At 49.4% G+C, this 14,023-nt stretch overlaps 1 protein-coding gene across 5 annotated transcripts in view; it reads left to right on the top strand.

Moving 5' to 3' along the window:
• The first annotated feature begins 1,528 nt into the window (after window positions 1-1,528).
• TMEM114 (transmembrane protein 114) overlaps window positions 1,529-14,023 on the top strand; it is a 62,448-nt gene continuing 49,953 nt past the window's right edge. For 4 of the 5 annotated variants that reach the window (XM_017874433.1, XM_017874435.1, XM_017874432.1 and 1 more), the window contains exons 1-2: window positions 1,529-2,118; window positions 2,444-2,524. In XM_017874433.1, coding sequence (XP_017729922.1) covers window positions 1,899-2,118; window positions 2,444-2,524 — 301 coding nt within the window. In that variant the 5' untranslated portion in view covers window positions 1,529-1,898. The remainder of the gene's footprint in view (window positions 2,119-2,443; window positions 2,525-14,023) is intronic. The other variant, XM_017874434.1, reaches the window with a different exon arrangement.

Here is a 14,023-nt window from a genome sequence, read left to right as displayed (position 1 = left end):
ATGATGGTGATGGTGGTGGTATTGGTGATGCTGCTCCTGGTGGTGATGGTGGTAGTGGTGGTGATGGTGGTGATGAAGATGATGGTGATGGTAGTGATGATGGTGTTGGTGGTGGTGATGGTATTGCTGTCTGTGGTGATGCTGGTGGTGGTGGTGGTTGTGGTGGTGGTGATGGTGATGGTGGTGTTGGTGATACTGCTGGTGGTGATGGTGGTGATGATGATGATGGTGATGGTAGTGATGATGGTGGTGGCATTGGTGGGGATGATGGTGATGGTGGTGGTGATGGTGTTGCTGTCCGTGGTGATGGTGGTGCTGGTGATGAAGATGATGGTGATCGTAGTGATGATGGTGGTAGTGGTGGTGGTGATGATGATGGTGGTGGTGTTGGTGATGCTGCTGGTGGTGATGATGATGGTGATGGTAGTGATGATGGTGGTGGCGTTGGTGGGGATGATGGTGATGGTGGTGGTGATGGTGTTGCTGTCCATGGTGATGGTGGTGGTGGTGATGGTGGTGATGATGATGGTGGTGATGGTAGGGGTGATGGTGGTTGTGGTGATGGTGGTGATGATGGTGATGGTGGTGGTGATGGTGTTGCTGTCCATGGTGGTGATGATGATGGTGGTGGTGTTGGTGATGCTTCGGGTGGTGATGGTGGTGGTGATGATGGTGATGTGGTGGTGATGGTGCTGGTGGTGGTGGTGATGATGGTGATGGTGGTGGTGATGCTGCCGGTGGTGGTGGTGGTGATGATGCTGGCAGTGGTGTTGATGGTGTTGGTGGTGGTGATGATGGTGATGGTGGTGGTGATGGTGTTGGTGATGGTGGTTATGATGGTGATGGTGGTGGTGGTGGTGATGGTGGTGGTGATGGTGGCAGTGGTGGTGGCTATGATAATGAAGAAAGACTTTGGGGGTACAAATGATAGATTCTGAGGACCTGGACTACCTCAGTGCTTTAGAGAACTTTTATGAAAAACTGATGTGCCTTTTCCCATTCTGGTCAGCCCAGACTACACTTGAAGGTGAATTTTGGAGGAAGGGTGCTTGGAGCTGGAGGGACTCTTGGAGATGATTTGCAAATCCTGGCGGGACTGTGAGGCCCGCCACACCCCTCTTTCCTACTGCCCCAGGTGGTCCCAAGGCCGCCTTCCCTTCCACACCGGTAGCCTCCAGCACTCCAGGGCTGGGGACCGCCCCCGTCCGTGCTGCGTGCGCACTCCGAGCTTGTCCTCGGCGGCGAGAAGGAGGGCGCAGAGGGTCAGCTGCGACCCGGCCAGAGCAGGAGCTGCGGGAAGACCCTGGAGAGCAGGGCTGGGAGTGGGGAGCTGGCAGTGTGGGGCCAAGAAAAAGGGTTAGGGCGGAAAACCAGAGTCAGAGGCAGAGAGGGAAGCATCTGGGGTCGGGGGAAGGGTTCCCGGAGAGTGAGGCAGGGGAATGGAGGGAGTAGGGGTCTGGGGAAAGTGAGGATTTTGAAGTGAGAGAGTCCGCTTGGGCTGGGCGTGGAGGGCTGAGGGTGGAGTGGGGCTGAGGGACAAGGTGGATTAAGGTGCTGGTGGGGAAGGACTAGGGCTTCCAGGAGGGTCTGAAGGCGGAGGTGGAGGTCGGACAGCACAGGTGAGGGGGTCTGCAGGTAGAGCTGGCTTTGGAGGGCTGGGAGCGTGGACCGGGGCTGAGCGGGCGCGCGTGCGGGTCGGAGCCGGCAGGTGAGGGTCTGAGGGTGGATCCAGGGTCTGAGCTAGGGCCAAGGGTCCAAAGGAAAGGCTTTCAGATCTGAGCTCGGCGGCTCCGGCGGTGGAGCTGGGAGCCCGCGGTGGCCGACTGGGGACGGGGGCGGGCACAGAGGGGTCGCGCCTCGGCCGCAGGAACCCGCGGCTGCTGGTCCTGGGCTCAAAGATGCGGGTGCACCTGGGCGGGCTGGCCGGCGCGGCTGCGCTGACCGGGGCGCTCAGCTTTGTGCTTCTGGCGGCCGCCATCGGCACGGACTTCTGGTACATCATTGACACCGAGCGACTGGAGAGGAGCGGCCTGGGGGCGCAGGACCTGCTGGGGTCCATCAATCGCAGCCAGCTGGAGCCTCTGAGCTCCCACTCCGGCCTCTGGCGGACCTGCCGGGGTAAGGGTGCACCCCGGGGCTGGGAGCTGTGGCTGCGGACTCCCCCTGCGCGGTGCCCTGCTCGCTTGGGACCTGTTGCTTGGCGCGCACTCCTCCCCTAAGTTCCTAGAATACAATGTCTAGAGACTCGGGGGGAAGGTGAGCAGAAGGCCGGGACTGTGAAAGCCCTTCCGAGAGGCGCCCGGCTGCGATCCCAACTGCTCTAGTTCTCCCCATGCCCTCCCTGGGTGGCGCACTTAGGGTGTGCATGGGGGCAAAGCCGCGGACGGGGGTTCTGCGCGGAACTCCGGGGTCCTGCGCCCATGGATTCCTCCGTCCTATCCAGTCCAGAGCCCGTGCACACCGCTGATGAACCCCTTCTGGCTGGAGAACGTGACAGTCAGCGAATCCAGCCGGCAACTTCTCAGTGAGTCCGGGGAGGGTGAGGATGGAGGAAGCGCCCCAGTCCTAGCCGTGGGTTCTGGAGCCTTTCCCCAAACAGCTGGGCTTCAGAGCTTGCGGAGGGGGCGGCTGGGGTGGCCTCTGACAGTCCGGCCTGAGAATGCAGTGGGCTTAAGACCCAGGGGCGGGGTCTCTCCTGATCCACCTGTGACGTTTTGTGGTTTAGGGTTCGTTCAGCTCACGTTGACTAATGGCGTTCTTTGCACAGTTTTGATTGATGGTTAAGACACAGGCCATCCCCCCAAGAAGCTCACAGTGGTGCAGGGGACAAATGTGGAGATGCGCAGTTCAGAGTTCAGAGTGAAGAGCAGCGTGAGGAGGGGAAGGTGGGAAGACCCTGCAGAGACCTAAATTAGCCTGGGGAGGTGAATGGTGAAAGAGAGGTCTCATTCCACAGATTCCATGCCAGCGTTGTTTGTATCCACATTTCCTAGAACAAGGGCTTTGCAGTAGTGGGGTGCGATAAAAATTTGCATATAAATATGTGATTGGAGCCAGGCAATTAGGAGGTGGGAACAGCCCCTCCTCCCAGGGCCATTGTGTCCCTGTTACTCATAGTTGGTTCTTAGTACCCAGCTCTGGGCCTGGAACTCAGAAAAGTTGTGAGGACTGAAAGCAATTAAGGAAATGGGATGAATGAGCATTTGTGGAGGGAGGGAAATAAACGTAACAGTTCAATTCATTGAGGCTTGCGATAAGCCAGACATGGAGCGAACTGCTTTTTCATCTATGTCTTCATTTGATTCCTACAGCCACACCCGATGAAGTTATCAGTATCTTCACTTCTGCCTTCATTTTTCCAATTAGGAGGCCCAGAGAGGTTCTGTAGGAGGGTCTGATGAGGAAATGAAGATTTGAGTTTTGTAGACTTTGAAAATGTGGGCAGGTTTTTTTTGAGACAGGGTCTTGCTCTGTCACCCAGGCTGGAGTACAGTGGCACAATCTTGACTCACTGCAACCTCCTTCTCCCAGGTTCAAGCGATTTTCCTGCCTCAGCCTCCCGAGTAGCTGAAACTACAGGTGCCTGCCACCATGCCCGGCTAATTTTTTGTATTTCTAGTACAAATGGGGTTTCACCATGTTGGCCAGGCTGGTCTCGAACTCCTGACCTCAAGTGATCTGCCCATCTCAGCCTTCCAAAGTGCTAGGATTACAGGTGTGAGCCACTGCATTGGTACCAGGTTTTTGTTTTTGTTTTTTTTTAAGTTAAAAAAGATATTTATTTATTTATTTATTTAAAATAGTGATAGGGTCTTACTATGTTTCGCAGGCTGGTCTTGAACTCCTGGCCTCAAGTGATGTTCCTGCCTTGGCTTCCCAAAGTGTTGGGATTTCGGGTGTGAGCCACTGTGCCTGACTTTCTCCCTCCACCCAACCCTACCCAGAGACAGGGTCTTGTTCTGTTGCCCAGGCTGGAATGCAGTGGCACGATCATAGCTCACTGCAGCCTCAGACTCCTAAGCTCAAGCGATCTTCCTGCCTCAGTCTCTCAAAGTGCTGAGATTATAGGCATGAGCAGTTTTTGATAGACTTACTGAGGCTGGGGATAAAAAAATAAGACAAGTGCCTAGCATGGCCCACAAGGCCTGGTAGGTCCTTCTCCAGCCCATTCTCCCTTTTACTCCTTTCTCTCCAGCTGGGCTGGCCTTGGTCAGTTCTTGGAACATGCCAAGTTTCCTCCTGTCACAAAGATTTTGCACAGGCTGTTCCCTCTACCTGGAATCTCCCTGCTTTTATCCCACCACCTTGACTTGGCTAACTCCCACTCATAGTGCAGGTTGTATGACTTTTTTTGGGGGGGGTTAAATCTGACTCCTTCGTTAGATTGAAAGCTTCATGGGGACAAGGACCATGTCTATCTTGCCACTGCTGAATTCCCAATATTTAGCATAGAACCTGGCACATAGTAGCCCATGAGTCAAAGTTTGCTGAACAAACATGTTAGTGAGTGCAAATTATATTATGCTGTAGGTTGAGCTCAATATATGTATTTATTGTATGAATGTATGGGTTTATGGTGAACTGAAACTGTTTCTCTGAAGTCCAGAGGCATGTTGGGAAATATTGAACAACTGGATCTCTGCAAAATTAAAAGAAATAAAGCCCTGGTTTGTAGCATTTGCCAATTTCTGTGGTACAAATACTTCCACCATGGCCAATTTCAAGATACCAACATGATGTCACCTGGCTCACAAAATTCTCAAAATCTTAATTGGCTCTCGTGAGTCAGCTCCTGCACACTGCTGTGTAAAGTCCCACCAAAGGAGACATACCCTAGACACCTGGAATGTGTGGGAGTTGAGGAAAGGTGAAGGTACTGCATGCTCTGTCCTGAGCCCCAAACTGCACAACGGGGAACTTTGAGTGTCTTTGAAGCACTTTGTTTCAAGTGAAGCTCTTTGTTTCAAGAATTATAAGAATTTGGCCAGGCGTGGCGGCGGCTTATGTCTGTAATCCCAGCACTTTGGGAGGCTGAGGCAGGCAGATCACCTGAGGTCAGGAGTTCGAGACTAGCCTGGCCAACATGATGAAACCCCATATCTGCTAAAAATATAAAAATCAGCCTGGTTTGGTGGCACATGCCTGTAGTCCCAGCTACTCAGGAGGCTGAGTCACAAGAATCGCTTGAACCTGGGAGGCAGAGATTGCAGTGAGCTGAGATTGTGCCACTGCATTCCAGCCTGGGCAACAGAGTGAGACTCTGTCTCAAAACAACAGCAACAACAACAACAGAAAACGAATTATAAGAATTATTGTCATGGAAGTGAGGGAAATGGGGGTCACGTCCCAGCTAAAACCCTTATAGAGGCCTTCTGTGATCCTGGGATAGGTGTCTTAACCTCTCTGAGCCTCAGTGTTCACATCCATCAAACTGAGATGTGGATACCATCAAAGGATATGGTTAGAATTCCATGAGAGGGGATAAAAATGGATGAACAAAATGGACCTTGCCTAGGACCAGTCATAAAGGAATGACCAGACTTGTCAGCAAGGAATGACTTGACATCAAGGTTCCAGACATATGGTAAGTGCTTAGTAAGCATGAACTCTTCCTTTGCCCTTCCTTCCAGCCTCCTTCTAGAGGTAGTAACATCTATGGAGTGCTGATCCTTTGCCAAGCTGTGTGTGGGCATTCAGCCGACTTATTACATCCGTGGGTCAATTGGACAGCTAACCACAGTAGGCACTGGGCTGGCTTCCTCTTCAAACTTGACAATGCAACAACTCTGCTTGTTCCAGGATTTTGAGAAACAGCAGAACTCACATGCACAGTCTATTCACTTGTTCACCCAGTCTATTCACTCGTTCACCCTCAGTCCTAGGGCTAACCGGCAGTTTCACCGCCAAGTAGGCACGTGGCCATGGGCATTTCCTTATTTCGTTATACCTCTCTGAGCCTCAGTTCCCTCCTGTGCAAAATGAGGATAATTGTCATCTCTTTTTCTAAGGTTATTGTGAGGTAAAACAGGAGAGTGTATTTAAAGAGCCTAATGTGGTGCCTGGCCTCCGTAAGTGTGCCATAGGTGGTAGCTGCTATTCTTTCCATTATATCATCCAGGAAAAGGGACAAGCTGCCCCTTCACACCATGTACTCCTTGCAAATCACCCCCAGAAAGAGCTTTTTTAATTTTTTTTTTCCTCTGCATAATCTCTTTTTCTTCCAAAACGAATTTTGAGTTTGGTCCAAGCTCTTCTATTATATGAAGACATTTCATTCCTTTAAGGACCTGCTGCAGAGGCCATAGAGGAGAAGCCAGCTGACAAGCAGCACGTTCGACAAGCAGCATGTTCTCTAAGTTCAGCCTCCTAGACAAATCCTTGTGGGGGTGTATGGGAAGAAATCTTGATTTTTCCTCTAAGAAAACCGTCACAGAGAGACCACTTCAGTGCTAAGTAATTCGCTGTATTCACCTGGCAGATGGAGGGCTGTGAGGGAAGTCCCACAATCTAACTTGCCTCCTGATACGGTTTGGCTGTGTCCCCACCCAAATCTCATCTTGAATTGTAGCTCCCTTAATTCCCATGTGCTGTGGGAGGGATCTGGTGGGAGGTAATTGAACCATGGGGGCGGGTCTTTCCCCTGCTGTTCTCCTGAGAGTGAATAAGTCTCAGGAGATCTGATGGTTTTATAAAGGGGGTTCCCCTGCACAAGCTCTCCTGCCTGCCACCATGTAAGACGTGACTTTGCTCCTCATTCACCTTCAGCCAGGATTGTGAGGCCTCCCCAGCTGTGTGGAACTGTGGGTTCATTAAGCCTCTTTCTTTTACAAATTACCCAGTCTCAGGTATGTCTTTTTTTTTGTTTGTTTTTTGAGATGGGGTTTTGCTCTTGTTGCCTAGCCTGGAGTGCAATGGTGCGATCTTGGCTCACTGCAACCTCCACCTCCTGGGTTTAAGTGATTCTCCTGCCTCAGTCTCCTGAGTAGCTGGGATTACGGGTGCCCGCCACCACACCTGGCTATTTTTTTTGTATTTTTAGTAGAGACAGGGTTTCACCATGTTGGCCAGGCTGGTCTTGAACTCCTGACCTCAGGTGATCTGCCTGCCTCGGCCTCCCAAAGTACTGGGATTACAGGGTGGGCCACTATGCCCAGCCAGGTATGTCTTTATTAGCAGCATGAGAACAGAGTAATACATCTCCTTAATTCTACTTAGCCACCTTGGGAGAGTGGAGTTGAGCAGAAATATCAAGTCCATAAACAGGTACATCCCATAACCTCCACTCTTTCAGCCACAGAGAGAAGTTTTCAATGGAACAGGTTCCTCGTCAGCAAAATCCACTTTGCTGAAGTGTTTTGCCTTCCAGATTAGCTTTGGGGAAGTCATGGGTTTGTTTTTTGGGCTAGGGACTGGAATTATTTTTGGTGAAAAAGAGGTCTTCAAATTCAGCACAGTGTAGATGAAACAGCTATGGTCTAGAATGAACCAGGCTAGCTGTATCAGCCAGGATCTTTTTGGTGGCAAGTGACAGAAACTCAAATCTTACAGGCTTCAATAAGAAAAGAAATTACTGGTTCAGGTAACTGAAAAGCTCATGTCTGCTTGAATCCACTGTTAAACTCAATTTCTTTCCTCTTCGTTTTGGGCTTTGCTTTCTTCTGTTTGAGTTCTGCTTTCAGCTAAATCCTCTCCCACCTTAGCAACCATAGTAAGAGAGACGTTTTGTTTCTCAAGAATTCCACCAAACTTCCAGCTAGGTTTTCCACTGGACCACATTGGGTCACATGCTCAGTCCTGAGCCAATCCCTGGAGCCAAGCTGATTGGCCAGGCTGAGTCATGTGCCCACTTGTAACCCGGGTGGGTTGGGATCAGCTCCATAGATAGGGGTGGGAAGGTGGGGAGGAGTGGTCACATGGTCACAGGCAGATCATGGTGCTGTTGTTAGGTGTAGGGGTGGGCAAAACCCACATGTGCCTATATCACTGGGGTTCAAATCCTGGCCCTACTTCTTGCTGGCTGTGGGACTTCTTTTTTTTTTTTGAGACAGAGTCTTGCTCTGTTGTCCAGGCTGGAGTGCAGTAGCACGATCATAGCTCACTGCAGCCTCCACCTCCCAGGCTCAAGCAGTTCTCCTGCCTCAGCCTCCCTAGTAGCTGGAAACACAGATGTTCACCATTACACCCGACTAATTTTTGTATTTTTTTTTTTGTAGAGGTGGGGGTCTTACTATGCTGCCCAGGCTGGTCTGGAACTCCTGGGCTCAAGCGATCCTCCTGCCTTGGCCTCCCAAAGTGCTGGGATAACAGGCCTGAACCACTGTGCTCGGCCAGCTGTGTGACTTCTGATGAGTCACCTTCATCCACAAATGGGCTGTTTTAAGATGAAATGAGATCACATAAACAAAGCAGCCAGCACTTGGCCTTGCGCATAGTAGGAGCTCAGTTAATGCCTCCTCTTCCTGCTCTAATTCATATTGCCATCCTGAGCCTCAAGCTTTTCATCTATGAAATAGACCAAATCATTGCAGACCCACCAGACACATTTATTTGCTCAGTACATACTGATTTCATCCCCAGTACTGGGCTAGTTGCCTGGTGTAGAACATGGTGAGACAGTTGCTGTGTGCCGGACACTATTCTGAGCTCTTGGTTTGTATCTACTCATTTAATCTTCACAGCAGCCCAAGAGGCACTATTATTATCATCCTCACTTTGCAGATGAGATATAGAGAAGTTAGGTATGGTATTTAAGTTTGCACAGTAACTGGAACTTCTAGGATTTGAACCCTAGCAGTTTCTCTCTCTCTCTCTTTCTTTCCCTTTCTCCCTCTCTCTCTTTCTCTCTCTCTTTCTCTCTTTCTTTCTTTTGTCTGTCTGTCTCACTCTGTTGCCCAGGCTGGAGTGCAGTGCTGAGATCTTGGCTCACTGCAGCTTCCACCTCCTGGATTCAAGCAATTATCCTGAGCCTCCTGCCTCAGCCTTCTGAGTAGCTGGGACTACAGATGTGCACCACCATGCCCGGATAATTTTTGTATTTTTGTAATTTTAGTAGAGATGGGGTTTCACTATGTTGGCCAGGCTGTTCTCCAACTCCTAACCTCAAGTGATCTGCCCACCTCGGCCTCCCAAAGTGCTGGGATTACAGGCATGAACCGCCACACCCAGCCTACCTAGCAGTTTGTTTCTACTCCATTGAAGCAATGCAACACTGATTATAGTTTCAGTGTAATGTGTGTATGTTAAGACTAGAGGTCATGGTAGCCCAGAGGAGCTCCTAGCCTGTTTCTGGGGTTCAGAGTCCTGCTATCCAACATTGCCTCTTTCAGACAGGAAACCAGAGACCTGCATTAAGGGAAGGAACAGCAGATTCAGAGTCATGAGGCAGGACTGAGCTTGGTATGTTCCAGAAATAGCAGGAAGACTGGTGTTTCTGGAGGCTGATGTGGAAAGTGCTTCTTCAGGGCACTTCCTGTTTTTTTTTTTTTTTTCTATGTCTTACCTCAGCTGTGTCTCCTAAGAGCCCGTGAGAGAGGCCACCAGGCTGGCCAGATGAGGACACCAGACCCAGAGAGGTCAGACGCCTTGTCCAACACAGCACACCAGTGGTGGAAGCTGAACTGAGAGGAAGTGGTCTGGCCTGGCTGTCCTCTGAGGCGACCAGGTTGGAAAATCACAAGATTTGATTTCCAGTTTTTCTGGGTGCTGGGCTGTTGCAGTGACATGGAAAATTAAAACCAGCCCACCCACGATGCTTGGTGCAAATTGCAAGAGTGGAGGAGGTGAGGGACAGAGCAAGGATTGGGAACATAAATGCGTGAAGAGGCTGCCTGAGCCCAGGAGGGAGGAACTCTCGGTGTGATTTATGCATAGCTGTGCTGCAGGCAGGCAGGGAGGGAGCAGGTACCTGTGGATCTTCGCTCCTCTGGGCACAAGGGACTGGGCTTCAGGCTGCCTTTCTGAGGTGCCCATTAAAAAGTAAAGGCCACATTTTAAAATAACAAAAGTTCATATTTAAAGCAAGTCCACTTCTGGCTGGGCCCGGTGGCTCACACCTGTAATCCCGGCACTTTGGGAGAGCAAGGTGGCGGATCACTTGAGGCCAGGAGTTTGAGAGCAGCCTGGCCAACATGGCAAAACCCTGTCTCTACTAAAAATACAAAAATTAGCCAGGCATGGTGGCGTGTGCCTGTAGTCCCAGCTACTTGGGAGGCTGAGGCATGAGAATTGCTTGAGCCCAAGAGTCAGAGGTTTCAGTGGGCCGAGATCACACAATTGCATTCCAGCCTGGGCGACAGAGTGAGACCCTGTCTCTCTCACACACACACAAGTCCACTTCTTGGTATCGGCCATGTGAGGGTTCTAGGAAGTTCACCATACCAGTTTGAAATTGAAAAACAACAAGATATATACAGCTCAGTGCCCACAGATGGAGAAATGGCTAGACATTTATAGGTGTATATTCATGTTATGGAATATTATATAGCCTGTAAAAAGAATCTACTAATGCATATTAGTATTAATATTATATAGCCTATAAAAAGAAAATATTAAGATGCATTGTGGAATGAAAAAAGCAAGTTACAGAGTGTTATGGGCAGTAGGATGTCATTTATTATCCCCCCTCAAAGAAACTCCCCAATATTACACCTTTTCTGCGGGCATATAACAAAATTGTAAGATGCACATTTATGTGCCATTAAGATAGACAAATATACTGCCAATTATGATTGTGAGGTGCTGTGGATGGTCAAACATACTCTGTTTTCAGATCTGTTCAAGTATGATAAAGGCTGGGTGTGGTGGCTCATGCCTGTAATCCCAGCACTTTGGGAGGCTGAGGCAGGTGGATCACTTGAGCTCCGGAGTTCTAGACCAGTCTGGGCAACATGGTGAAACCCTGTCTCTACCAGAAATACAAAAAATTAGCCGGGCATGGTGGCATGCACCTGTGGTCCCAGCTGCTTGGGAGACTCAAGTCGGAGGTTGCTTGAGCCTGGGAGATGGAGGTTGCAGTGAGCCGAGATAAGGCCCATGGCACTTCAGCCTGCGTGTCAGAGTGAGACCCTGTCTCAGAAACAAACAACAAAAAAAGTATAATCAAGTGTGCATTGTAGAGTTTGAGGAATATGTGAATATATAGAAAAATTATAAATGTATAGAAAAAAACTGGGAAGATGCACACTGAGTCATTTACAGAGGGTCACTCTGGAAAGGACAGGAAGACACAGGGCTTGGAGTGGTGGCCAAAAGGGTCTTGTTTTAATTTTTTCTTTCTTTAATTTCTTTTGAGATGGAGTCTCACTCTGTCGCCCAGCATGGAGTGCAGTGGTGTGATCTCGCCTCACTGCAACCTCTGCCTCCCAGGTTCAAGTGATTCTCCTGCCTCAGCCTCGTGCTGGGCCTTGCTTTAATTTTTTCTAAGAAGAATGTTATCATGTGTTGATGTAAAGCAGGCTCCAAGAGGGCTGCCTCTGTGGTTGGATTTCTCATTAGTGTGGCTTGTAGGGTTATTTTTGATCCTAGCTCACCTCTCCAGCTGCAAGAGCTGAGATATTGCTACTGTGGATGTCTCCTGCTTCTGGATGTTGGCATTTTCTGTCCCCACTTTTGGGAATCCCTCTCCTCCCTCTCAGCCCAGTTAACACCTCACCGTCTTGCCTCTAGGTCTCAGCTGAGACCTCTCCCCCCTCAGGAAGCCTTTCTTAACTTCTCAAGCTGGAGTACGTGTCCACGTCTGCAGTCCCATGACCCCTTTGTCCACTTCCTTTGTAATCTCATTCCAGCTCTGACACTTCATGGCCATTAGATCTTGGGGTATTTGATGTAAGTTCCCTGAACCTCAATTTTCCCACCTGTGAAATGGGAATTAAAAACTCCTACCTGGTAGAGTCTAAGTTGAAGATGAGAAAGAGACAATTATTCTCATATTTGGTGCCCACGGCTCTAGAAGGCCAGAGTCCGATTGACAGGTGAGGAAAACGAGACTTTTGAGCGATGATGTGGTTTGCTTGGGTAAGAGGCAGAGTCAGGATTTGAACCTATGTCTTTGCTTGGAGACTCCTAGTCTTTCCATATCCTGACAATACCTCTTGGAGACCATGAAGAGGTAGTCCCCATCCTCCAGGACAGGCTCAAGGACATATATATATCTATAAAATTTTAAAAACCACTTCCTTACCAGGCATGACAGGACTACATAGCTCTGAGCTCTTTCTGAAGTCTCAAAGTCACACAGACAAGGTTAGAAAATAAAGGCAGTGATATTCCTTGTAGTAAGTGGATCCTGAGACCTTCTTCTTTTGCCAGAGCTTTGGATGTTCCTGGGGTAAGACACATCCCTCCAGTCTGTGTAAGAGCACTAACCACCCCGGGGCTTCCTGACCTCGCAAACATCACGGAAGACTGCTTTCCCCATTGAGCAGTTCTTCGAACAGCATGATAATGGAGCAGTCACAAGCACTTCTTTTGTTTGTTTTTGGTGTGAACATCTTTGCTGATTTCTGGGGTTGCTTTTCTCTTGACTTGCAACAAAGCATTTTGCATCTAAAATATCTCTGCACTTGGGCACACACGTTTACCATTGATGAAACAATGTCCTGCCAATATTTTATTTTATTTTATTTTATCTTATTTTATTTATTTTCTCGAGATGGAGTCTCACTCTGTCGCCCAGCTTAGAGTGCAGTGGTACAATCTCGGCTCACTGTGACCTCTGCCTTCAAGGTTCAAGTGATTCTCCTGCTTCAGCTTCCCAAGTAGCTGGGATTACAGGCCTGTGCCACCACGCCCAGCTAATTTTTGTATTTTAGTAGAAAGGGGGTTTCACCATGTTGCCCAGGCTGGTCTTGAACTTCTGACCTTAGGGATCCGCCTGTCTCAGCCTCTCAAAGTGCTGGGGTTACAGGTGTGGGCCACCACGCCCAGCCAACATTTTAATATTACTAGTAATTCCATGTAATAATCATAGCTATCATCTATTGAGTACCCACTGTATGCCATCCAAGACGTGGCACTGTGTGGGTGGTGTCACTCCTAAAAAGATACACTCATGTACTAAGCCCCAGTACCTGCGAATGTGATTTATTCAGAAAGAGCATCTTTGCAGGTGTAATTCAGACTCTCGAGATGAGATAACCTTGGACTAACTTGGTGGGCCCTAAATCCTATGACAAATGTCCTTATAAGAAGAGGAGAAGGTGGCCATGTGTGGATGGAGGCAGGGATTGGAGTGATGTAGCCACAAGCCAGCGAGCATCACAGATTGCCCACAGCTCCCAGGACATGAGAGAGGCGAGGAAGGATTCTCCCCTAGAACCATCAAAGGGAACATGGTCCTGCTGATATCTTGATTTTGTACTTTTGGCCTCCAGAACTGTAAGAGACCAAATTCTTGCTGCTTGGAAGCCACCCAATTTGCCTTCGTGTGTTACAGTGGCCACAGGAAACTAATACCACCACCTGATCCAAGAACAAGGTCTTCCTGCCACTGCCCACCTGTTTTTCTGCATCATCACACTTACTTCCTTTGTGAGACATCACAACCTGCAATGATCTTTGTTTCCTTGCTTCCTGGCTACTCTGTCTCCTGTGCCCACCTGTGAACTTCATCAGGGCAGTGGCCTCGTTCAATGTGGTGTCCCCAGGCCCTAGGACAGGGCTTGGCCCTCACTGGGGACCCTGAGGCATTTATTTCTGAATGAATACATGTGCTCAGGGTTGAGTTCAGTGCTTTTGAAAACACTGCTGGTGTCTCATGCCTATAATGCCAGCACTTTGGGAGGCTGGGGTGGGTGGATCACTTGAGGTCAGGAGTTCAAGAGCAGCCTGACCAATATGGTGAAACGCCATCTCTACTAAAAATACAAAAATTATCCAGGAGTGGTGGCAGGCGCCTGTAGTCCCAGCTCCTCGGGATGGTGAGACAGGAGAATTGCTTGAACCCAGGAAGTGGAGGTTGCAGTGATCTGAGATGGCACCACTGCATTCCAGCCTGGGTGACAGAGCAAGACTCCATCTCAAAAAA

Source organism: Rhinopithecus bieti, unplaced genomic scaffold (assembly GCF_001698545.2).
Source record: "Rhinopithecus bieti isolate Rb0 unplaced genomic scaffold, ASM169854v2 scaffold_8226, whole genome shotgun sequence".
Taxonomy (NCBI): domain Eukaryota; kingdom Metazoa; phylum Chordata; class Mammalia; order Primates; family Cercopithecidae; genus Rhinopithecus; species Rhinopithecus bieti.
Note: the sequence above shows the minus strand (reverse complement) of the source record. Positions and strands in the feature narration are given on the sequence as shown.